The sequence below is a fragment of the Buteo buteo genome, chromosome 20, assembly GCF_964188355.1.
Source record: "Buteo buteo chromosome 20, bButBut1.hap1.1, whole genome shotgun sequence".
Classification (NCBI taxonomy): domain Eukaryota; kingdom Metazoa; phylum Chordata; class Aves; order Accipitriformes; family Accipitridae; genus Buteo; species Buteo buteo.
Window position 1 is genome coordinate 8,192,169 of NC_134190.1, and position 17,383 is coordinate 8,209,551.

At 43.6% G+C, this 17,383-nt stretch overlaps 1 protein-coding gene across 3 annotated transcripts in view; it reads left to right on the forward strand.

Moving 5' to 3' along the window:
• The window catches only part of JARID2 (jumonji and AT-rich interaction domain containing 2), a 224,186-nt gene that overhangs the window by 92,280 nt on the left and 114,523 nt on the right, over positions 1-17,383 (forward strand). For 2 of the 3 annotated variants that reach the window (XM_075052293.1, XM_075052291.1), the window contains exon 2: positions 3,783-3,918. In XM_075052293.1, coding sequence (XP_074908394.1) covers positions 3,783-3,918 — 136 coding nt within the window. Of the gene's footprint in view, positions 1-3,782; positions 3,919-17,383 lie in introns of those variants that run through there. The other variant, XM_075052294.1, reaches the window with a different exon arrangement.

Below are 17,383 nucleotides of genomic sequence, written 5' to 3' on the forward strand. Positions count from 1 at the left end.
GGCTCTGGGCTCGCAGTGATGAACCTACAGTTTAAGATGTTGTTCAGTCCTTTTTTGGGTCCAAATCGATAATGGACAATCCATTAGTTCCCTGTAAGTCATTTCAATGGCTAATTACTTGCACAGTTGCAGAAATTGTTCTTTAATTCTGTCTTACGTTTTTCTGAATTCAAGTTCCAGCTGTTGGATGATATTATACCCCTCTCTGCCAGCCTCAAGAGCCATCCATGATCAAATTTCTCTCCCTGTAGAAATATTTCAAGGCAGAGATCAAGTCAGTCCCTTTGAGGGTATTTTGGTGGTTTTTTTTTGTTGTTGGTTGGTTGGGGTTTTGTTTGGTTTTTTTTCTTTGTTTTTGACAAGTTACATAGAAGAAATTCCTCAGGGCTTTCACTCGAGGCTATTTCCAACAGGTTCTGGGTGTGCGCGTGTTGTTTTGCCGAAGTCCGATAACTCTTCCGGTCGCTGGCAGCATGAGCGGCGGCTCTCCCTCCACCGGCCTGACGAGGCAGAGACAATCTGACCCATGTAATTATGGTTAAATGTGTCGGGAGCTGGAGCTGCGTCGCCGGCGGAGCGGCAGCTCAGCTGGGCTCCGAGTCAGCTGCTCTCCGGCTTGCGGCTGCTTTTGTGCCGCAGGCTCGGGGGAAGATGCCGTCGACGATTGTGAAACCTTTTTATTGCTCCTGCATATGGAGCCGCGTGAATGCGGATGTTGGCAGCGGCTTAGCCCCTTATTTTGCTGACCTTGGATAACATGGTGTTGGGGAACTTGAGGTCCTTTTTTTTTTTTTTTTTTTTTTTTCCCCCAAGCTGAGTGGCAGGCCGTGGGGAAAGCCCACAAAGAGAGCGGCGTAGGCAGGATGGCGACTGCAGCCTCGGCACATCGGGGCTGGTGGGAGCTGTGGGGTGGAGAGACTCCCCTGTGCGTGTTTCTGTTGAGAATGCTGCTGTTATGGAGGAGGGGGTGAATCCACTACGGTTCACCTTGAGTCGTACAGCTCCACGAGTTGAGCACGAAGCGTTGCTGTGCCGCTTCGGGGGCTGCTGAGGGAGGTCTTTGTTCCCGCTTCCTAGGACCGGTCTCTTCCCTGGCGTCACCGTGGCCCACGCAGCCCCCAGACCCGTGGGGAGGCAGGAGCATCTCCCGCAGCAGGGCCGGAGCCTCCAGCCGGCACCAGAAAGACATTTCGGCGTCGTTGTCCCTCAGAAAACAGGGTGCCGGGTTGCACGCCGTCCTTTCGCGTGTCCGTCCTTTCGTGCGTCCAGCATGTTGTCTGGGGAGAGGGAGATGACTTCAGGCCCTTCACAGAAAACCACCGAGAGGGTGGCCTGGACCTGAGAGGCCTCTGGTGCGTGGCCGTCATCTCCTTCCCCCCTGCAGGAGGGACGGCCACCAGCGTTGTACCTGCCAGCCGTCACTCACCCGCTGCAGTCGGCCGCCGGGTTGGCACGTGCCGATTTAAAGATCAATCCTGTCAGCGGGTTTCGCCCTGTCGCTGCTGAAACGGCGAGCGCTGCCATGTGCTCCTTGCGGTGAGCTGTCGCGACAAAGTGGATTTAAGTGGGATTCATTTCTTTGTTTGTTGTTATATTTCTTTTCCCTGCGTTTTTAGCAGGGGTAAAAGGGCCAGTGGGATTGGGAACCGATGGGTGTTTTCGTGCAACTTCCAGCTCCTCGGGGACTGTGGGGTCTGGTGGAAGATGGGGTTTGTTTGTGGCGTTGGGACGGGCCTGGTGTCTCACAGGACGGAGGCCTCGGGCTGACAGGGGCTAAGGAAAGCGGCACGTCTCTGAGTAGGCCTTATATTAACTGGGCTCAGTCATTACACGCCTTGTGTATGCCTGTCTTAAGTATATAAAAATACAGGGTGGTGGTTTTGTTGCCTCTTGTTAGGGTTTCTGTGTAACTTGTCTAGGTTTCAGGGTCAGGAGCAGTGTGCCTGGCCAGAGGGCTCTGTTGTCTTCCTCACGTTTGCTGCCCGTTATACGAGGAATTCATACAAATGCCAGTGAAGGGAATGAGCGGTGTCTGCGGTCCTGTGCCTGTAACACGGACAGGTGCTGGAGGTGCTTATGACTGTTTCCTAACTGAGCGTGATTCTCTTGAGGATTTAATAAGTAGTTTCTGTGAAAACAGGAAAGCATAATGTCCCGACAGGCCCATGTTGTTGGGAACGTGAATGGGGCGTCTTTGGGCAAGCTTTGTTAAAATCGAGCAGGCTGCAGCCCTCCCGCGTTTAGTGTCGCTTCTGGTTAGGGCTGAAGTTGCATTGGCAGCAAAATGGTAAGCCAGAGTTGTTTGTCTAAAACTCTGTTGACAAAATAACTGGATGTACTAGTCCTTTTAAAATGCTTGCCTGGAGATTTTTTTTTCTTTTTTGGTTGCTGTGGGTGTTGGGTTACAAAGTTTGCTTTCTTGGCCCAGAGCTGCCTGTGCTCTAAAGCTCCCTGGGCATAGCTCAGCCTTCTTCAAAGTACAGTAGCTTGTCCCTCGTGTGAAATGCACATCCTGCTGCCAAAATGCTGGCTGCTTTCACTGCACTCATTGTGTTGTGCTTTTTTTTTTTTCTTTCCTTCCCCCCCGCTCCCCTCAGGTAATTTGTCATACAAATTTTTTTTTTTTGGGGGGGTGGGAATGTTATTGATCACAGTTCAGCAGCTGAATGCCAATATCTCACTAGAGGAGTGAAGAAAAAGCTATCAATGGGTGAATGAAGTTGATGGTATTGGTCACTTCTTTGACACGCGGGATGGTTTAAACTCCCCTACCTCCTGGTGGGGATCGCTAGTGGGGCTTTTGGGGTCTCTGTTGCAGTGTGGCAGTATGCTGTGGTACACTTACCTAAATGAGGCCTGCCTAGAAATGTTAATCTTTTTGCTTGGCAATGATGTAGCCCGTGAAGAATTCAAGGGCAAGAATGCTCAAATAGTAGTTTTTAAAGGCCCTGAGACAATTATAGGACTTATGAAAATATGATGACTTACCTGAGCTTGCTTATGTCTTTATATCAATTTGCTGACTTAATTTATTTGAATGCTAAAGGCTTTAGGGAAATGCTTTTCCAGGGAATTAATCTTTTAACTAAAGCAAGTACTAAATATGACATACACTAGTATTCCTTTTGACAATATTGCATTTGTCTCCTAAAAATAAAGCAGAAAGCATATGCCCTGTGGGCAAAATTCCAGTTGGCTTTACACTTGGATAAATTCAGAAGAACTTCATTGATAACAATGTACAACTTCATTGTAATGCTGCAATAAATGCAAATTGCTAAACCAGAGGAAAAAAAAATCCTGAGCCAAGAGTCACAAACAAAGGCCAAAATGGCAACAACAGAAGTTGGTTCACAAAACTTACCTCTTAAATTGCTGCAACATTCAATTTAGTGGTTCCCCCCACCCCTTAATTATCTGGGAGAGCACTTCCTGGCTGTGATAAATTTCTCTGTAAGGGATTCATTATGAGGATTTTAACAAATAAGTTTCACCTCCTGTGTAACACCTGGTACACAGCTACTGCAGGATCAGTAGGATCACTTGCAGGATAAAGGATTAGAGGGACTAATGCTCTGATTTGATAATAGTCATGTTTTTGTTCTCTGGTAGAGCTGATCAAGTTTAGGTTGCATTTTGTTACACAGTATTTTTCTTAAGCCTTTTTTTTTTTTTAAATTAAAAATAATCTATGTAGCCCTAGGCTTTTGGGTTTTGTTTGTTTTGTTTTTTGTTTCAGATGCATGCAACTAATGTCTCCTTTCCATTTCCGTCTTCTTTAGGATGACAGCGATGGGATTCCCTGGTCAGAGGAGAGGGTGGTACGGAAGGTCCTTTATTTATCTCTGAAGGAGTTCAAGAACGCACAGAAGCGGCAGCACAGCGATGGCATTAGCGGGAGCCTCAAGGCAGTGAACGGTGAGCTGCCTTTGCGGTACCGCTGGAAGGACTCAGTCCTTTTCAATGCAGTCCTTCTGCTATAGTGAGGAGGGAGACCAGTGCACCATCTGGCATGCACTGTGCCCTTTTGATCTGCACTGCAGAACTTGTTTCTGAAGTGCTTAAAAATGCCCGGTTTGAACAGTTCATATGTTTTGGTTTCTGGCAAACCGATTGAGATGGGGATCAGGATGGAGGGTAGGTGTCAGGCGGGAGGACAGGGACAGGCTGCCGTTCAGTGGAAAAGGAGGCTTCTCTGGTCAGTCTGCTCCCTGATGTGCTGAGTATGTTGACAGAGAAGGTATCCATTTAAAGGTGATTGGCTTCAGTTATCTTGGGGAAGGACAGAATTTGCCTACTCTGTCATTTAGATGCAAGAAACTGGCTAAGCAGCATCTGTATCTCTGGAGCGATCTCAGTCCACGCTGTCTATTGTCCAGAGGTGAAGTAGCATAGGACCTACATAAAAAGACTTAAAGCACTGAGAGGACACAAATGCTGGGACACTGGACTCCCCTAGTTTAGCAGTTCACAGAGCAGTTGTTAAAGGTTTTAAAAGGAGATGCGGACAAGCCTAGATGACAGGAGGTCAAAAGGAGTTTAATTTTATTTATTTAATCCTTTGGCCAATTATTATTTGTTGCTCCCCCTTCCCTTACAGCTTGCTTAAAAAAGCCATGGTGTCCTGAGAGGTGAATATAAAGTGTGTCTCTTTCAGATTCACTCCCTGACAAGGAACCCTTTCTTGAAAAGGCTTTGTCATGCTGGCTTGAGCCTTGAAAGTGACTAGCAGGATTCAGATTTCTGGGCAGGCTTACGGTTTTCTCTTCACTCACAAGAGCTTATTTGTTTCTTTATAGAGGTTTATGGCAGTTCCTTTTAGGCATGTGCATAACTATACATGTGCTAATGCATTAAAGCAGCAGCTGGGTGCTTACTTGGTAGGTTATTCATATTTACATGTAGTTTGCGTTTCTGACATGGTGAGTCAAATTTCACTGCGTTTTCATGGAGTGTTATTGCTGACAAGGCAAAAACCTAGGTGAATGGCTGGATAACTACAGGCACCATAATAAAGTTACTGTATTGCGTAAGCAATTGCAAACTCCTTAATGTGATTAAAGAAGACCTCAGACTTCTGAGTTCAGTAATAATATCAAATACTGATCTGATGGGCAGGGGCATCTAGCTTTAGCAGCAAGCCATTAATAAGCTTGGAGGTGTACACAAAACAGCACTGGCTTTTTTTCCCCTCCAACACCTCCGCATCATTGATCTTCTGTCAAACACAATTTCTCTTGGAAAGTTTCTTATTCCATTGTGGGGGTTTTGTTTAGTCAAAGGAAAAAAGTCTAAAGGCGTGAAGCACAGTAATTGTGTGTTAGGAGGCTTTGATGGTGTGCCAGGTTACAGGATGACTGAGGTTTTTATGGTGTCTAGTTTCTCCAAAGGCAGCTTAGATGAAAAGTGAGTTGGCTGGGAATGCTGTGTTGATGCAGGTACCAGACGCAGAGTACGCCACCGGCTTCCTCTGGTAGCGGCACGGCTTGTGTCTTCAGAGCTTGCCTCTTGCATTGAGAACTACAGTGTTTGGTACTTTTTCTCCTTCACAGAAGTAGGTGATCAGTTCTTTGGGGGTTTGGGTTTTTTTTTTTTTTGAGTCAGAATTATATTCTGTATTACTCTTTTCTGTTTGCTAAATGATTCTTTAAATGTCCTGTCTCAGCCCTGCTGTATTTCAACATCATTGTCCAACAGGTTTTTTTATCCACTGATATTTGGAAGAATGTTTCATTATACAGAGAAAAAAGATTTGGAAAAGGGCGGAGGATTGATATTGTGTGGTGACATTAAGACAATCTATTTAAACATACAATTTGTTCATTACATCTTTTAAAAAAACGTAGCCGTGTATTTTCAAATCCACAGGTCTCTGTGGACTGAGGAAAGAGCAGGTCACCCTAAGAAATTACTGAACTATACTTAATTTAGGAAATGTAACATTTTAAGGGTGAGCCTTAGATCCATGGTTTCATACTGTTGGAGTGAAAAAAAATACTTCCTCGCATATGTCCTCTGTTCCAACATGCAGGCCACAACCAGTGTTTCTTGCATGTTGATCCAAAAGGTAGCATGCAGTTAAATATAGTTTTATGTGAGCGATCTCTTTATTAATATTCAGTACCCATAGTTCTTGGGAATGGGGGCAGGGGGAATCTAGCTGAAATAATCTGAAGTTAATGTGTTCAGTGCTTCTGCAAACCTGGGCTCCCCTGGCTTGAATTCTGGTTAGGGTGCTTTGCCTTGCAAATGTAGAGGAAAGTGTAGGTTTTGTGCTGCACAACCCTGTTGCTGTCCTGAGTGAACTCTAAAGTTTATTGATCCTTCAGCTATTGAAAATCAGATAGGCCACCTTCCAGTTCGGTGGCACTGTTGTTGCAAATTTAACTATTTGGCAAATGGTTAACCATTTTGAGGTGTGGGAAGGAGGGGTCTGAGCTGGGTTCAAGCTCTCCAAGTTCCCCGCTCAATGTGGAAGTGTGGATTGGCCTCACGTACTTCTGAGAGCTCAGGGGACCGTGAGCAACTTGGTAGCAGGATTTGATCTGAGTGCCACCATCTGTAGTGCAGAGAGAGTTTCTTTGTTCTGGTTTTGTAACTGTCATCCCTTAAATTTATTTATTTATAGATTTGCAACATGTAATTTGTTTCAATAGAAAGTACTTACTTTTTGGCAATGGAGGAAGGTAAAATAGGCACCAGCCTCTTGCAACTGGTGTCTTTAACAAGTTTTTATGGATTTGAAGTGGCTGAAGTTGCATAAACATGCTACAAAAGTTGCTTTGCCAGTGTTTGCCAAGCTACAACTAAACTTGTATGAAAATGATTGTCAATGGTATTTCAGCTTGTGGGTACAGTAGTATCATGAATGATTTGGTAGCTGGAATAATAGTAGATCTTTGATAGTGTGAAAAGCAAGTTCATTTTAAATGTGAGAGATGAACCCATTAACAGGAGTCTTTTCTGTACTAAAGTTTCTGCAAGCTCTAAGATGTGCTGGTGGTGGCACAGAGACAATTTCTACACCTTTCTCAGTAATAAAAATAAAATTTAAAATACATAAATAAAAATTCAAATTACTTCTGGAGATTATATGTATTATAATACCTTGGCTGTCTCCACCTCACTGTTAAAGATATTTGTTATCCTGAAAACAATCCTGCCATTTTCACTCTGTGGCTGAAACCCTGTTGCTTAAGTGGTTCTGATTAAAGTGGCAGGGTTTTGTTTGGGGCTGGTGGTGTGTTCGCAGGTCTCCTTACTCCTACCTTTTTTATATCTCCTTTTCACCTGATAATTTTTGCTTACATGTTTGTGCTGCCAGTTATTTTTCATCCTAAAAATAAGGGTGATCGGGTGCATTATGGCTGTTGTGTCAGTGGAGATATTGCATGCATGTTTATGTTGACTCTAGATATTTGCAGAGTACAGAATAACACCCTACTGTATGCCTTTGTTTGCTATGTGTTTCTCTTCAGCACGTGGGAATATAAAATCTGAAGGAGGTGCTTCTGCAGGTTGTCAAGAAACCCTCTGCAGCCCTAAATGGGATACTGGAACTCGTGATTATGGAAACAAGGTCGTGTGCTGGAAAACCCAGAGGGACCTCTTTAGTGATTTTGATTACTGCTGCCTGTCATTTGTGTTAGGATTTTAAGAATAGGGACTGGTGTTTGGAATAGTGATACCAATTTTCAGAGATCCTCGTCTAAAAGGAAAACCAATTCCCTTGGGAAATTGTTTTCTTCTTGTGTAGCTTAGAATGTGAGATAAGGCTGTAAAAAAGGCAATGAAAGATGTAATTATTGGTTGCATTCTGTTTATGAGAAATGTAGTACTCTCAAAAGAGTGTATCATAAAGGAAATTTTTATGATATAAGATTTTAAATTATGTTTTTCAAAACTTGCGATAAAGAAGAAATTTGTGATACAGAAGTGCCAGTGTTTCATAAATGGAAAAAGTGCCAAAGTTTGCTTCTTTAAGGTGTTTAGTTAATCTACAGAGATGACAAACCGGATGTTAGAATTATTCGAGCAGATAGCGCGTTTTCACTGGCTATACTTTGCCCTACAAAGGTGTCATGGCAATTTCCAAACACGCCAGCTAGGTTAAGCTTGTGGCAAACGTGATCTAGTTGGGAAACCAAATGTATGTGAGGGAATGCTTTGATTCAAGGCAGAAGTTGGAAGTCTTGCTGATTTAATAAATAGAGATGAGGAAAAATATGTAATTTTGCTCTTCTGAGAGATTTCACCTTACATTTAGGGTTGTTAAAGTAATTTATTTATGTGTGTTCTTTAAACAGAGAAGGAAGGAACAATGTCAGCACTTCGATGGAGGTCGTGGTCGGTCCACGAATGGTTGTGGTGCCCCTTCCTCCCTTGTGCTGGTCTGCTCCTGCCCTCAGCCGTTCCCGCACAAAAGCTAATGTGACTTTTGTTGGAGGCTTGCTTTTTCCAAAAATGAAATGTCTCTGCACAGAGAGGCAGGAGTCTCTGAGGCAGCCTGTGGCAGGACCGTGGTGCCAGACCCAGCGGCAGCAGCCTGCTCTGACACCTGGGTCAGATCATCCCTTGGCTGCTGCGCTGACTGGCCAGGCTGGCTGGGGCAGGCAACAGTGCTATCCGGAAATCGCTATTTGTGTCATTGCTGCACAGATTTTCAAGTGTTTTCTGCTTACTGTCCGGGGGTCTCTGTCAATGCCTCCCCAGCGGGCCAGGTTGAAACGAAGGTGCCCGGTGGTAGGGTGGCATGGGGGTTGGATTCATCCAACTCCAGCTTGTTGGTGAAACCTCTTTTCCCTGGCTGTGTCGACGGTACCCCAGGCATGGTGTAAAAATTGTGACAGATGTGGTAGAAATGCCTAAACACAGCTAAGCTGGGTGCTTCAGCTCCGTGCCGTGCATTATTTGCCAAAATCCAACTATGTGGGTGTGGCAGCAGCTGCCAGCAGGGCAACTGGGTCTTCTCTGGGCTGAGGTCATGTCTCTTCTCTTCCCACTTGCACAGATGAAAACACAGCAGCCCTCGGGGAAGTGCTGTTGTCTCAGCTGCGCCCCTGCATGCCCAGAGCGACGTGTGCCTCCTTCCTCCCTGGTGCAGACATGTAGGGTGGACCACCACCCAGCCTTTAATTTTGAACAAGAAAGTAGCCCTCTTCATTGACTGTGATGGTTCAAATATACTGGTAACTTCATCTCTCTTATTTCTGAAGCCTGCAATTAAATACTGGAAGAAGGCTTTATGCTAACGTTTGTCTAGGGAGCTTTTCACTCCATCACTGATGTGAAATTGCATTTGTTGACAGTGGGTAATGTCTGTCTGTCTCCTAAGCTTTAGTAGAAGATTGTAAGTGTGCCAAGGACCCTTGTCTGTGTAAGTGGATTTTTAAAATGCATTTACAGAAACAGAAATACCTCTTTCAACTTTGCAATATTTCCCCTTTATGTTCAGAGTAAACAGCCTTTTTGGCTAGTTTTAAATTGTGATTAAATATAGATGTTTTCAACTAAAAGGTTCAGAAAATAAGCATTTGAGCAGATTTGTCATGGCACTCAACATTACTTTCACTTTGGTGCTTGCTGTCAAGTGAATTTAAAGATTAACAAATAAATAACAGGATGTTGGGGTTGGGCTCCATTGAAAATTTCCAAATCTCTTTTCCTTTCTTTGTTTTTTAGAACAGAATTCATTTTCGAGCCTGCCAGGGACTTGCTTGTTCATCGACTGACACAGGCTCTTTTTGCCTCTTCCATCATCACCACTTATAAAAATTCTGCAGGCCAAATTACACCCTCAGTGATCTCTACCCAATTCGATTATGTCCAAATTGTGCTCCTGTCTTAATACAATTTCAGTGTTTGGCAAGACTGCCAGAAAATTTTCTCTTGCAGGACACTCATCGTCCTTTTTCTCTCAAACATAACAAAGGTGGATATTTTTTTAACCAGAGAAACAGAGGAATTGTGTAATTAATTTTCTTAAAACTTCATTTCATGGCCATCTAAGAAGAGTTGCTATTGCCCTGAGTGTATTTCTAATCAAAGTAATTCTAAAAATAATCTTGTCTCTTTGCATATTGCTAATTGTAGGTAATGGAAAATGAAAACGCCAATGAAGAATCTGCAGAGGCACGTGCATAATCTGTCAGAGACTGAGTTTATTGTAGGCCTAAAATAAATAAGGTGAGGAAAGGTGGGAAAGAGTTCAGCAGCAGCTGATGGGTCTGGTTCCCCTCCTTTCGCCTCCTGCCTTATGCTGGCTCTGCCGTTTGTCTGCCCATGCAGTACAGCCGGTTCAGCGTACTGATGTGGCAGGAAACTAGCCCAGAAAAATGATTAAAAAAAAAAAAAAGAAATCATTTTCATCTGGTTTTTAATGAACTACACAGGTTGATCAAGAGGTTGGATGAGAACCGAATGCTCATTTGGTGGAAATGAGGGGCCAGAGTACCTTGACTGAAAGCTGCAGGAGGAGGAGACCAGACTCATCCTTTTTCATAGTAGCAAGCTGCTCGGTTGGCATAGTCATCTTGCCTAAGCACAGCCTTAGGATTGGTGCAGTTGTCTTGTCTAACCACAGCCTCAGATGCTAGAAGGACAACAGTTGCCAGAAATAGGAGCAAAAAAAGATGCAGCTTAAAAATTTGTTGGAGTGCTTCACAGCCATAGGTGTTAGATTTATGTATTTCTTAAACCCAAACCAAACACCACCCCCCCCACCCCCCCCCGCCTTAACCCCAACAGGGGACAACAATTTTGTTTGCCTTAACTAAGGGTCATTCTGCATAGCTGCTGCTTTGGATTTATTGTTTGTATCAGCAGTCTGGGGAGCACCCTTGAGTGCAGACTGGTAAACTGCTTCATTCTGTCTTTGGCAGCCGTAAGATTGCCAGCCAGCCTAAATTTGCACCCTGGCATCTTTTTGGCTGCCATGTGCAGCTAAAAGAATGGTGGTGGTTTTACCTTGTAGGATTGCCAGCTCTGTCAAAAACTGTACCTTTTGTCAATTCCAGTTTGCTTATTTTAGAAATGAGAGTAAGACGTAACTTATGCAAAGCTGTTTCTTTGACTGTAATATTAAGCGAGATACACCGCTTTGGATTCTAACTCAACCATTTCTTTGGCTAATAATTTTTGTTATGAATAGATTTTTATTGGGATGTTAGAAACCAGAGAGATCTGCCTAGAGCATTGTCCTTCAAGCTGACAGGCTGGGGTGGATGAAGTTCATTCTGGTGATCTGCTGACATGAGAACTGGTGGTTGGTGCTGGCCACTTTCTCAAGCTGTTGAGTTTTGTATTAAGAGGAGGTAGAGAGATAACTTGTGGTTTACAGAGAAATCAAAACAAAATTAAACAGCTGTTAAAGGTAGTGTAAATGATCAAGTTCCACACCATTACTTGCCTGGTGGATTGAGCTATTGAAAGAGCTGTAAAACTTGCCCGAAGTGCGGGCACAAAGTTGAGAAGGCAGCAATCGAGCGGTATGCTCAGAAAAAGTGAGCACAGTGCTTCTCTGTTTAAAAGCACTAGTTCTCAGAAGGCATGGGAGTAGGGAGAAAGGCACTTTACCTCTTTCTGTCTGATGCCCAATGGTCATCATCATAATTATTATTATTTTAGTGTTTATTAAAATGTTCTAGTGGAGATCAAAGGTCTGCAGGCCAGAATATGTAGCTGCTGTTGTAAAGAGGGTTTAAATCTCAGTATTCCTCTTGCTCCCCCACTGCCCGTGATTGGCAGAAGGAAACTGTGCATTAAATAACTAGTGCTGTTAATTTGAAGGACAGACAATAAGGGCTATAACCAGAAAAACAGCAGGGAAAGAAAAAGTCAGTCATTAAAATAGCATACTCTATTAAGAATATAGGAATGCAACAGGAAACAAAATCAGTTTCACAAGTAAAAGCAGAGAGACGTTTCAGTCATACACACAGGCTGTGTAATACAGTTTACTGCAGTCAGTCCTAGGGAATTGTATTTTCTGAAACCGTGTCTGTGCTTAGCTTTGAATAAGGCTTTTGCTAATTTTTTTTATACTATAGCTTTGAGCTATTGGTGCAAGACTACCTTTTGTGGAGCACTTTCAGAGTATTAGAGAGAACACATTTCAAGGGCCTGTCTTGTGTCTTAGAACCTCCACAGCAGTTTTTCCTTGGTGTGGAGAGCATTTTAGAAATGGCTTGCTGTTTGAAAGAGTGGAAAGAGTTTGAGAACTGTTTGGTCCAGCATGACGTTCTTAAGGCCATTAGGCTGTTTTTAATCAGAGGAGATGTCATGTGTGCTGTAAACCTTATCATGTCAACCCTGGCACTAAAGTGTTTTTAAAAGAAAAAGGTAGAGGTTAGTGACAGTTGGCTGTAACTGCTGATGGGCACAGTAGCCACTTCCGCAAGTTGCCTGACACAGCTGCCAATGCACCTTACTCTTCACCTCAAATACCCTCCATTACTTGTGTTCCCAGGCTTTGACTTGTTAAGTGTACGGGTTGCCAATCAAAATGGATTTGGGGATCCTTGTAGTGACGTGGAGCAAACTGAAAACGTCAGTAGATTAGTATCATGTTATTTTTAGGTGTCATGAACCCATGTTTGAATGTAGAATTTCTGCTGTGAAAAGCAAGAAATTCACTTGCCTTTTTGAGGAACGAAACTCTTCAGGAATTAGTCATGTTCATTTCATGGCTCATAACAGCCTGAGAGATTGGTCTGCGCTCTGAGGTCATGCTTCCATGTTTCGGTGGGATCTTCTTGATTTAAAATCTCCTTCAAGAAACAATTCTGAAATAACTGCTGTCTTTTGATAACTAGTGATGATGAGAGGTTCATCACATATCAGATACTTCCCAAAGCTTGTGGGTGAATGTTTTCCGAAAAATAAATTTAGCTTAGCATGTATACTGTTAAGTCATAGCAGATTGCTCTACATCATAATAAATGCACATGCATTTTAAAATCTTTTTTGTGTGTCTGACTAGCACAGATTTATTACATGCAGTCAATGTGAGACTGTATCCAGAATTAGTTGAATACATGTTTTCAATAACCTGCCTTTGATGTCCTTTATTTCCCATTTTAAATGAATTTAATACTGTGAAGGGGGTGTCCAGTCAAAGGTGTAGATATTGAAGCCTTGTGCTTAGGGTGACAGGATGACAGTGACAAACTTGACTCGCAGGTGTTGTTTCTGGCACATCTGAAGGAGTTTCCAGCTCCAGGAGCTAAAGGCAGCTGAATTTCCATCCTTATCCATCCTGTTTTTTCCCCTCACAAGACTGTTAGTGAGCGTTGCAATTGCAATTGGGACCGTGTGATGTTTCAGATCTGTCCACTAAGAGGCTAACTCATTCCAGATAAGTCTTGAACAGACAACATTCATTTTTTACTTTGCTCAGAATTTCCTGTGCTTTGTTCTGCATCTGTTTGTGAAAGACCGGGTTATCTTTGAAAGCCTTCATCTTGTTTTCTTTATTCAAGCTATACGCTAAAATGGAAAAAGAGAAGAGCTGGAAAGAGCCCAGCTGGAACAATCTGCCAAGGATCCCACAGGGGCACAGACCTGGCAAACTCCTGGAACCTCTTCAGCTGACCTCTGGGGCAATTTGGGAAGCCAGGAGATAAGCCACTTCTCCTGCAAAGGATTTGGCCTCAGCGAGCCATTCTGAGTAATGCCCAAAGACCGCACCAGCATTTAATTGCATTTTTCTCCTCCTTTGCTCGTCCCTCACTGAGCTTCAGTAGCGGTTGACGTTAAAAACATTTCAGTTCAGCTTCTTCCTAGTTTTTGTGTGCCTGTGTCTAAACAGATGTGTTAGAGGTAAATCGCACCTTGACGTGCTCTGTTTCAGCCAGGTTGCCTCAAAAGCAGGTTCTTCCTACAACACCTCCCTCAGACAGTGGTTGTCTCCTCTGGTGCTGTGAAAGGTGAAAGCATTTCATGGCCAACTGTTTTTAAAGATGATCTGTTTACTATGGCTGCAAAGCACCCCAGTGTTTTTATGTCATGCCTGCTGTGTATGTGGAGAGATTGAAAGAAGCTTGAAAGTGATGAAAATGGCACAGAGGGAGTACAATTTTTCCCTTTCTTCACAATATGGGAATTTTCTTTCTGCTTCGGGGTGGAAATGCTGTCACAATGTTAGCAAGAGCATGCTAGAGCAATGGTAGAAGCATGTCCTCTCATACAGGAGGATGTTGAGAAAAGGCATCTGGGTTGTACTGATGTGTACAGACGCAGGTGTATTGGGTGGAGAGGGTTGAAGAGGAATTTCATCCCCTTCTGTTTTTTCCTGACCCCTGCTCCCTTGCTGTGATGTTGGGATCTCATTTCAGAGCCTCAGGCGCTCTGGCTCTGTATGCCAGAAGGAAGCAGTAGGGTTGCACAGAGCCTCAAAACTGAAGTATCATACGGTAGTGGGCTGAGGATGGGGAGAGGCATATTCCTGTTACACAGCCTGCATGCAGGGCTCAATTTCCCTTCCCTACTGTTGGTTCCTGCGGTGCATCTGTCCAGGAACGTGCCGTTTCTCTTCCAAGGAAAAGAGTCCCAACTCTTCTCTTTAACGTGACAATCTACTTGACAGGACAGTAAGCAAATAACTTTATTGTTTTGCCAAGATAATAAAATCTGGTGCTTTCTACAGTAGTTCTGCCTCTTTACATCTCGGGAGGTCAGCAGCGATTACCTCCAGGTGGAAACCATGAATAAGGGATAGAAGTTACCAGAATGTGGCTTGAATTCCAAATCTTCTTGAAACACGGTTGTCACTACTCTTCTCCCCCCTCCTCAAAATCAATTGAAGATGGCCTTTTGTGCAGCAATGAGGTCTGTGGTTAGGGACTACTTGTCAAGTTTTATTTAGATGGAAACCTGTCCCAGAAGCTTTACCTCATCTCATTGTCCTGCAGGGGTGAACTTCAAATGCCAGTTTACATTTGCCTGGAACTGACCTTCTCTAATTGAAATGAACAAGGCTGTCTTATCTAAGTAGATAAACACAGCCCATTTGCAACTGTAGATTTAAATGCACTCCTTCATAGATTACCTTTGCACAGTATGGCAGTGTCCTTGAATATGTAAAGTCTCATTAACAAGAGACCAGAATTGAAGAGTAAAAGTTCTTTGTGAAAGAGGGGGTTTTGAGCTGCAAGCTGATGTTGATCTCTCCTAGGCTGGAGGAAGACTGTTTGGTACAAAGTCCCCTTTATGCCAGCATGGAAGGTGCTCCAATAAAACTAGCATGCAAAGTCTTGAAGGTTGATTAACATCCAGAGCGTAACACAGGGTTATATACAAATACTCTGCTCATAAAGTAGAATAAATGGGCCATTAGTTAAGGCATTGCTTAGTGCAGAAAACCACCTTTCTTTCTGTTACGGATCTAGGCGTCTGCCATTAACAGCCTAGAAAGCAGACTTTTTTAGAATAGTTGACTGATTGGAAAAAGGAGTTTAAGGTACTGACTGCAAACTTGAATATTGGGGTTTATGGGAAAGATGGTTTTGCGGTCCTTCAATTTCCCTGGCATAGTTGGATGTCAAGATGGTGCTGGGTTACCATCTGGCTGGATCAAAATTATAACTGCTAAGTAAATTTCTGTTTAAAGCTTCTCAAATCATCTTGGACTCAGTAGGGATAGTCTCATGAAAACTAAATTTGCAGGGAAAATTAAAAGGAACAGACTCTGCTGAGAAAGACAGGCTGCTCTTCGGTTTGTGCTTTGCTACTTCCAGGAGAAATTCTCCCAGTACAGACGAAGAACTCAAAAACTTCACCAAGGTTTTAGGAAAATAGCTTTCAGCTTTTGTCCAGTGACCGCTTTCCCTCCTGACCTAGGTTGACCAGGTTGTTCTTCAGGCAATGGGAACCAGAGAGTAGACTCAAGGAGATGGCGTTTTCCATGCTGGCCCTGTTTCCCTTTACTCAGGTTGAAAGCAACGGAAAAGTACTGTTTTGGTGTCCTCTTGTCATGAGAAGACTTCAGTTCCTGAAAAAGCTAAGCATGATAGGAAGGACCTCATTAAGCTTTTGGTTTGTTTGTTTTCTCTAAAAGTGAATGCTATTCTGCAGCTCAAAGGAGGAAGTTAAGGAAAGACGAGCACTCCTCAGCCCCAAGGTTTGAGTGCGGATGGTAGTGCCAAGTTCAACAGGATTTGGGGAGCTCTTCCAGTATGAAGAGAGGGCACATGCCCTCTATGGGGGGCAGATTTTGCCCGATGTGGCCTGTTAGGAGGAGAAGAATATTTTGGAAGGCAACACCTACTTTCGTAGGCAATGTCCTGCGCTAAACTAGGTGGGGACAAGCCGAATAAAAATATTTCTTCAGAGGAATTAATCTGCTAACGTGTAAGAAACTGCTACTGATTATGTCAAAAATGTGCCCCTTTTCCCCCCAGAAGCTTATAGCTTGACTGAACGTAGATACAGTTTTGAGAAAGAAACTGGATATGGCCCTTTGAGACCTTAATGCAGAGCTTGTGCCTTGGTCAATGACAGGATTTCATTGCAGGAGCTCATACATCCATCAGAGAACGTAAGGAAAAATACTGGCTTAGTATTTAGTTGGAAACTACAGTGAAAAACAAAGGGAATGCTGGTGGAACCTTGCGGATTGCAGCGCTTCAAGTGATACACGTTTTTCCCCTCAAAACTCACTCAAGCATGATCTGTGTTTAAGACTATGCAAGCTACAGTTTTACTTTACGTACTAGCCGGTGATGTATAGCTGATGCTGCTGAACACCTTTTATGCCATCTCTAGAAACAGAGCATCTCAAACCTGCATAGGTCCCTGAAACACTGACACGCGGCTTCCTTCCAAATTGCAGAGAAATTGCTCCCGGTCCAAATCTAGCCGTATCTGTTGCGGGTGCGTGTTGTGAGGGATATTCCTATTTATACCACTTGTTCTCTGTGAAATGTAGGTCAGGATTTTTAACTTATGATTGGTCATAGGACAAATAATTCTCAGATACGTCCATGTTAATACTGGACAATTAGGAGTACTCCCTCCCTTTGTGTTTGCCTATACTCTTAATCTTTTGTCATTGTCCTTTTCCCTCCCTTTTAATCGGAAGGAGGAAGATATGTTTTCCTCTTTCTCTGTGTACTTTTCCTCTCCAGCTACTTGTGTTTTTCATTCTTTGTCCTCTTATTTTCTGTGCTCCCTTTGAAGTGGGAGGGTCTGTTCCTGCACCGCGCCGTGCCGTGCGGACAACTCCAGGCTCCTTGCTGCAGGCTCAGTGCTGCAGCTGTGGAGATCATAGATTTCTTTTTTTCCTACCCTCGTGTGCGCCCCCCCTACTTCTGGGCCATCCAGCCTAATGCGAGAGCAGATTGGCCTTAGTATTTGGTGAAAAGATCTATAATAAGCACTGGGGACA